At 50.3% G+C, this 8117-nt stretch overlaps 1 protein-coding gene across 2 annotated transcripts; it reads right to left on the bottom strand.

Annotated features, from left to right (window-relative positions):
* Positions 1-1948: 1948 nt before the first annotated feature.
* Positions 1949-4162, bottom strand: ZG16 (zymogen granule protein 16). Of its 2 annotated transcripts, none has more exons than XM_002756061.6 (4): positions 4112-4162; positions 3103-3170; positions 2787-2919; positions 1949-2357 (listed from the first exon to the last, which is right to left on the bottom strand). In XM_002756061.6, the coding sequence occupies exons 2-4, from the start codon at positions 3161-3163 to the stop codon at positions 2042-2044; spliced, it is 510 nt and encodes a 169-aa protein (XP_002756107.2). In that variant the 5' UTR covers positions 3164-3170; positions 4112-4162; the 3' UTR covers positions 1949-2041. The 2 variants fall into 2 exon arrangements, with proteins under 2 accessions (XP_002756107.2, XP_078201264.1); XM_078345138.1 differs by having other exon boundaries at positions 3981-4128.
* Positions 4163-8117: the final 3955 nt, after the last annotated feature.

Below are 8117 nucleotides of genomic sequence, written 5' to 3' on the forward strand. Positions count from 1 at the left end.
TCAAGCAACCCTCCCGACTTGAGCACCAAAGTGCTGGGATTACAGGCATGAGCCCTCTTGCCCAGCCACCATATCCTTTTCTTGAGCCAACTGCATGGAGGCTAATGATAGAGAAGTCTTCATTCCCCACCACAGTGCCCCTGCCAGAGAGGAGGCTGGGGTGCCACAGCTGCTGCAGTCATTGGGGCGGACGTATGGCCAGCACCATACTGGCAGTGGTGAGGGATCCAGCACTGTAGCTGATGAGTTAAAGCACAGTATCGGGGTGCAAGAGAATGGCACTAAAACTCGTGCCGGCCAGGCCTGGTGGTTTACACCTGTAATCCCAGCACTTTGGGAGGCCAAGGGAGGTAGATCACCTGAGGTCCGGAGTTCAAGACCAGCCTGACCAACATGGAGAAGGCTAATCTCTACCAAAAATACAAAATTAGCCAGGCGTGGTGGTGCATGCATGTAATCCCAGCTACTCAGGAGGCTGAGGCAGGAGAATCACTTGAACCCAGGAGGCAGAGATTGCAGTGAGCTGAGATCACACCATTGCACTCCAGCCTCAGGGACAGAGAAAAACTCTGTTTCAAAAATAAAAATAAAAATAAAACTGGTGCCTGTGTTTCCCAAGAGGCAGGTAGCAGCTTTTGTCTGTCACAAAGACCAGCATTTTCAGCTAGTGTGTGAACCTGCCTGATGGGTGATCCTTTTACCCGACCTTGGTCAGCAAACTGCTACTCCCTGCCATTGTCTGCTGATTCTCCACCCAGTCCTCCTAGGTGTTATCAGGTGTGACACTTAGTTTAGGTGTCAGTTTGGTTCCATTTTGTTAGAATATGACATATGTGACTCCATTATGATACTGATAACATTCTTTTAAAAAAATTTAATTTTTTGAGATGCAGTCTCACTCTGTCATCCAGGCTGGAGTGCAGTGGTGCTATCTCAACTCATCTCTGCCTCCAGCGTTCAAGCAATTCTTGTACCTCAGCCTTGAAAATAGCTGGGATTACAGGTGCCTGCCACCACACCTGGCTAATTTTTGTATTTTTAGTAGAGGCGGGGTTTTGGGAGGATGTTCTCCAACTCCTGCCTCGGTCTCCCAAAATGCTGGGATTACAGGTGTGAGCCACTGCGCCTGGCCAGATGCTGATAACTTTAACAAAACTAACGTATACCTTCACTCATTTTATTTTTCTTCCCTTCTTAAAATTTCTTGCCCCAACTACATAAATCATCCTCATCCATCTTTTTTAAGACCTTATTAGTGATCTCTTTCCAGAATCTTCAGCCTCTTCCTCTTTGTTCCTCTTTATCATGTGAACATGCTCATGACTCTCCTGTCTGGGATTTTAAAAAGACACAAAACCCTTTTGCCTTACATCGCCCCCCATAACTGACTTGCCTATTTTCTGGCAGCCCAGACCAAACTTCTTGCTGCCTATGTTTTCTCAACTCCCATTTATTCCTTAACGAGTTCAGCCTGGTGGGCACAGACTTCAGCTGTTTCAGGAGTTAAGTGGGTTTTGGGAAAGAACAAAGGGGAATGGTCCCAGCCACCCACACACAGCATGTGAGTTTAGCACTTTCTCAAGGGGAGGACCAGGGGTGAAGAGAGCTGGAGGGTGGGACATCTGGGGTTTAAAAGCCACAACTAGGCCTTCCTCTAGGTCAAGAGTTAGAGACCAGCCTGACCAACATGGAGAAAACCCAGGAGATCCAGGACTCCTGTTTGGATTAACATTCTGAAGAGCTGTCCTTGAAGAGCATTGATGCAAGCCAGAATCCCATCTCCTCTTGATAAATCATAGCACAAAGCCCAGGATTCTTACACACCTCTCCCTCATCTTCCCACTCTTCCCAGACTGATGTCCAAAGCCAGCCAGAAGTGAGATTCGCACGTCCCCCGGCTGAGTCAGGAGGCAGATCCTAGCTACAGATGCCCACACACACACCAACCTTAGCCGTATTTTTTATTGAGCCATTTGGATGGGGGTGAGTGATAAGTGAGTTCTTACTCCTTACCACAGTGCCCCTGCCAAGGGGAGGGGGGTCAGCAGCTGCTGCAGGTACTGGGGTAGACATCCCAGTGCAGGCCAATGGCATCGATGACGGCACCAGACCGGCCACTGATGAATCGGAGCACCGTGTTGGGATGCAGGGGGACGGCATTGAAACTTGTGCCAGTGTCTTTCCCAAAAGGCAGATAGCGGCCCTTGTCTGTCACAAAGACCAGCTTCCTCAGGTAGCGCTTATACTTCCCAGAAACCTGGATCACGGATTCCCCAGGGTGCAGAAAGATCTCCTCCAGGTCTCCTGAGGAGCCACCCACATAGTTGCTCCACACCTTCCCATAACGCACCTGGAGACTGGGGGAGAAGGGAGGAGGGAAGGAGAATGGTGATGGCAGGGATGACAGATCTGCTCGTCCTACAGACTGTGAAGCCTGAGTGAGCCCTGTAAGATCCTACAGGTAACTTCAACTCATTTTGCCAACTAAGAGACCCTGTCACCCAGGCTGGAATGCAGTGATTCAACCTTGGCTCACTGCAGCCTCAGCATCCTGATTGCTCAGGCAATCCTCCCGCCTCTCCCTCCTGAGTAGTTGAGGCTGCAGGTGCTTGCCACCATGCCTGGCTAAGTTTCGTTTTTGTTTTTCTTTGGTAGAGATGCGGTCTTGCTATCTTGCCCAGGCTGAGCTGGAACTCCTGGCCTCAAGTGATCTGCCTCTGCCTCCCAAAGCATTGTAATGACAGGTGTGAGCCACTGCACCCAGCCGGGATCTCAAAGAATCTTACCCTATGATGTAGTATTTGCTGACTCGGACCCGAAAGGCGGTGATGGGGCCGTCCAGCTGGTTGCCAGAATGAGAGAATCTCTCTCCACCACCCCCTCCATACTCTCCGCTATAGGAGGAAGACCTGGCCTGAACTGGAGGGGCAAGCAGGAGTTAGAGGGAGAAATCTTCCAGGAGTTCAGTTTCTCTGCACCACCCCTGTTCCTCCCACATCCCAGCTCCCCACCCCAAGCCAGCCTCCAAAAGCTTTGGCCAACAGCAGTGCCCAAGGCTGCCTTCCCATGTCCCCATTACCAGGCTCCTGGTATCTCACTTACTGGCACTGGCAGAGGCTGAGGCACAGAGAAGAGCTAGGAGAGCAACGGTCAACATCAACATTCTGGGGCTGCAGTGGAAAGAAAAGAGCAAACGAAGATTCACCTTTTTCTTTGTGGACTTCATTGACCCAGGCACTCCTGACCTGCAGCTCAGGCCAAGGCTTCGTCCTTCAACTCAGACCTAGCAGACTCAGTCTTGAGCTTAGAAATGTCTGTCCATCGCCTGCAGTCCTTTTGCTTCCTGATTCTACATTCTGTGTCCCTGACCCCTCCAGCTCTTCCTGGTCTGGCTACAGCCAAGCCCTCCTCTTTTCTCTCGCCTGCAGATGAATCCTAACTATCTGGAGTAAACCTTACTCCCTCCTGGCACAAAGCAGAAATATTTTCTGAAATCAGCCAAGCTCAGGCACATTTGGGTTGGTATGGCCACAGCCAGGAAAGGAGTTTTCTAAGGAGAGAGTGGAGGATGCCTCCCAAGCACAGAGATGGTTGAGTTTACGGAGCCCGGAGTCTGAGCAAAGCCTCACCATCTGTGGTGGATTGGCCTGGCTTATGAAGCACCTGGAGCATGGTTTAAATCCCTAGCATCCACCTGTTGCAAGGAAAGTAGCATTTTAGGGGTGCCTCTATGTCACCTGGGGAGCAAAGTTGGTGACAGAAGGGACTGTGCCAGCACCAGTATCCAAGCAGCGCTGGTGGAACTAGGACAGACAGAGAAATTGCAGCAGGAGTCGGGACCAGCTCAGAATATTAGACCCCAGGTGCCTGGTCTGTGTGTCACCATTCTTTTCTCCGCTAACACACATCTAGCCATTTCCATCCCCCTGAACATCCCAGGCATCCCCAGTCCTTCAGCAGAGACCTAGACAGCTTTGCACCTAAGATTAGTGCAGATCCAGGAGCCCAATTAACTCAAGTCTTCCCTGCCACTCCGTCCAGGCATCCTCTCCTCCAGCTCAGATTTGAATTCCCCCCCAACTCAGATTCAGGCATCTCTGTCACCCCTTACCTGGCAGTTTCAGATGCAAAACACCCTGGAAACTTCCAGATGTTTTATACCAGGTCCAAGCCCTCCCCCTGCCCTTTATCGTGTGAACCTCACCTCCTGAGCAAACATGAGCAACCTCTTCGGATCAGGTGTCAGGCAGGGTCCGGAACACCTTATCCTGCCTCTCCTCCATAGTCAATAGATACTACATCGTAGGGTAAGATTCTTTTGAAATCCTGGCTGGGCATGGTGGCCCACATCTGTCATTACAATGCTTTGGGAGGCAAAGGCAGATTGCTTGAGCCAGGAGTTCTAGCTCAGCCTGGGCAAGATATCGAGATCTCATCTCTATCAAAACAAAAAACAAAAACAAAAATTAGCTGGGCACAGTGGCGAGCACCTGTAGCCTCAACTACTCAGGAGGGAGAGGCAGAAGGATTGCCTGAGCCTGAGATGTTGAGGCTGCAGGGAGCCAAGATTGCACCACTGCACTCCAGCCTGGGTGACAGGTAGCAGGGTGGAGTCCACTCTGGGCGAAGTGCCATATATCAGGAGGAGCATAGTAAACTTGAGGTTGCCAATCGAAGGGCCAGCAGCTCTGGATGGGCAAAGTAGCTTATCACTTCTGTGCTTGATAGGTGCTCTCACCTGAAATCTGCCATCTGTCAGGACAAACAGAGCCCTTCTCAGGCATTCAAAATGTGGATTCTCCAAGAAAGGAATATACTCCCCAAACCTTATCCTTAGGAGTGCCGACTATTCGCCAGACACTTTTTTCTTTGCCTTTTCTAATATTATGAAAATTCCAAACACATATAAGTTTAAAAAATTGTATAGTGGCCAGGCACGGTGACTTACACCTGTAATCCATTTTGGGAGACTGAGGTGGGTGGATCACCTAAGGTCAGGAGTTCTAGACCATCCTGGCCAACATGGTGAAACTCTGTCTCTACTAAAAATACCTAAAAAATTAGCCAGGCATGGTGGCTAATGTGCCTGTAATCCCAGCTACTCAGGAGGCTGAGGCAGGAGAATCACTTGAACCTGGGGGGCGGAGGTTGCAGTGAGCTTAGATCATGCTACTGCACTCCAGCCTGGTCAACAGAGCTAGACTCAATCTCCAAAACAAAAAATGAATTGTATAGTGAGGCTGGGTGCGGTGGCTCATGCCTGTAATCTCAGCACTTTGAGAGGTTGAAGCAGGAGGGTTGCTTAAGTTTAGGAGTTCAAGACCAACCTGAGCAACAGAGGGAGATCTCATCTCTACAATTAGCCAGGCATGGTGGTGCACACCTGTGATCCCCGCTACTCAGGAGGCTGAGGCAGGAGGCTCACTTTAGCACAGGAGGTTGAAGTTGCAGTGAGCCATGATGGAAAGATCGTGTCTCAAAAAAAGAAAAAAAAAAAGAATTGTAGGGCTATGTCCTCCGGATTCCCCTTCCACAACAGTGTGGGAGCTCTAAAAACAAAGTAATAAAAAAAGAATTGTATAGTGAGTACTCATATAACCATAGATTCTACCATGGTTAATATCTTGCTGTCATTGCTTTATTTTCCATCCACCCATCTATCCTCAGTATGGCAAACCCTTCCCAAATCATTTCTCTCTGAGGATGCTTGGGCTGCAGGTGCACAGTGAACATGTACTGATCCCCCTCCCAGAAACAGAGTCAGTCCAATGGGAAATGGGAAGCTGAGAAACTGGAGGTCTGCAGGTGCTCCTCTGGGGGCAGTTCTGGGCTTTGGGCCCTCAGGTCTCCCTGGCACCATGACTGAATCTTCTGGGGCTGCAGGCCACCCAGGGCCATTGCTTCTTTCTTAGGTCTGTAACCTCCTCAGAGGTGATGTCATAGATTTGTTTTCTCTGTAGGCCCTTCACTTTCAGGATTTTCACTAGGGATTCCAGGCTGATTCCTCGCAGACTAAAACCCCTAGGACCGACTCCTGGGACCTAGTTCCTGACCCCTCTTGGACTGGCCCTCTGACCTCTCTGAATCAGCAGGTCCCAAAAGGGGAAGGATCGAGGCCCAGAAGGGCTGGAATAAGTACTCTCAATTATGAATGACTAGTCAGGCCTTCAGAGCACCCCACCCCTCACAGGCTCTCCATCTGGGCCCAAGAACCCATCCCAGATAGCAAAGGTAGCCCTGCCCTGAGTATCCAGAAAGGGCAGGGCCCCAGGGTGGTGAGTTCTAGGAGTGAAACAGAACAGCAGCCAAAGATGCCACGTTCACTCCTCCCTTCCCCTCTCTTTCACTCCAAGGTTGAGGTCAGCACATCCTGCTGTTATAACTTTCACCTCATTCCAGCCATTTTGTTTTATGTCTGTCACCCTCTCTGTTTCCTGATGACTCTCCTTCCCTTTATGTCTTGATCTTTCCCTGCTCTGAGGATTTTTTTTTGTTTAAGACAGTCTTACTCTGTCACCAGGCTGGAATGCAGTGGTGTGATCTGGGCTCACTGCAACCTCTGCCTCCCGGGTTCAAGCAATTCCCTGCCTCACCTTCCTGAGTAGCTGGGACTGCAGGTGAACGCCACCACACCTGGCTAATTTTTTGTATTTTAGTAGACATGGGGTTTCATGATGTTGGCCGGGTTGGTCTCGATCTCCTGGCCTCATGATCTGCCCACCGTGGCTTCCCAAAGTGCCAGAATTACAGGTGTAAGCTGCTGTGCCAGGCCTTTTTTTTTTTTTAAGACGGAGTCTCGCTCCATTGTCTAGGCTGGAGTGCAGTGGCGCAATCTCAGCTCATTGCAATCTCTGCCTCCAGGGTTCAAGCGATTCTCCTGCCTCAGCCTCCCAAGTAACTGGGATTACAGTCGCCCATCACCAGGACCAGCTAATTTTTGTATTTTTAGTAGAGATGGGGTTCACCATGTTGGCCAGGCTGGTCTTGAACTCCTGACCTCAGGTGATCCATCCACCTTGGTCTCCCAAAGTGCAGGAATTACAGTGTGAGCCACCATTCCTGGCCTGAGTTTTTTTTTATCTTCCTTCTCTCTATGCCGCTTTCCTTCTGCCTCTTCTTTCCCTGTCCCTACATCTCTCCCGAGTTCTCTCTAGCTCTTTCCTCTCCTCTGCAACCCTTGTCCATCTGCTGCTTAGGGACAGACCACCCCTAGGCTGTGACCAAACACGAGAAGTCAAAGATGGCAGCTCAGAGAGGCCGAGGTGGGCACCTTGGAAGGACACCCTCATGTTTCTAGACATGACACATTCAGGACCCTCAGGACAGAGGGGTCCACATTTGCCACAGCTCCACTCCATAGCACCTACCCTGCCTGTATGGAGAGCCAGCGTCTCCATTGCCAGAGACTGCTCCTTGTTCGACTATAGCAAGTCCTCAGTCTCCAGAGTGCAAGAGAGGCCTTCCTGTGGTGGGAGGAACCTCAAGGCCCATTTCTGCCCATCCCGGAAACAAGGAAAGTTGCCCTATCACTAATGCCGGCACCTCTAGGGTGCACTCTGATGTGGGGACTGAAGCAGAAGGAAGAACGTGAAGGCAGTGAGACACCAGGCCCCATCTCTGCTTCTGCTTCATCAGATCCTGTTTGAGCTACTTTACATTTAACCCATGTACCAGCTGAGGGCCTACCTGCCCCTTAAACTCTAGATGAAGTTACCTTAAACCTCATTCTATTCCCGGGCCTGCACGCATGAATGTCCAAAGCCCTTCCAGAGCTTTCTGCCACTCAAAAGAAAGCGACTCAACACATGTTTTTTGTTTGTTTTTGTCTTTTTAATTTTCTTTTTTGCAAGATGACGGAGTCTTGCTCTGCTGCCCTTTCTCAGCTCGCTGCAACCTCTGCCTCTCAGGTTCAGGTGATTCTCCTGACTCGGCCTCCCAAGTAACTGGGATTATAGGTGTCCACCACCACGCCTGACTAATTTTTGTATTTTAGTAGAGATGGGGTTTCACCATGTTGGCCAGGCTGGTCTGAAACTCTTGACCTCGTGATCCACCCTCAGCCTCCCAAAGTGCTGGGGTTACAGGCGTGAGCAACCGCGCCTGGCTGAACACATGTT

This window comes from Callithrix jacchus, chromosome 12 (genome assembly GCF_049354715.1).
Source record: "Callithrix jacchus isolate 240 chromosome 12, calJac240_pri, whole genome shotgun sequence".
Classification (NCBI taxonomy): Eukaryota; Metazoa; Chordata; class Mammalia; order Primates; family Cebidae; genus Callithrix; species Callithrix jacchus.

What these genes read in the sequence shown, in the direction of transcription:
- ZG16 (XM_002756061.6), bottom strand. Translation starts at nt 3,163, where the DNA reads ATGTTGATGTTGACCGTTGCTCTCCTAGCTCTTCTCTGTGCCTCAGCC. An exon ending in CTCAGCCTCTGCCAGTGCCA is followed by an intron (nt 2,920 to 3,102) that starts GTAAGTGAGATA and finishes TTGCCCCTCCAG; the next exon opens with TTCAGGCCAGGTCTTCCTCC. An exon ending in AGCAAATACTACATCATAGG is followed by an intron (nt 2,358 to 2,786) that starts GTAAGATTCTTT and finishes CTTCTCCCCCAG; the next exon opens with TCTCCAGGTGCGTTATGGGA.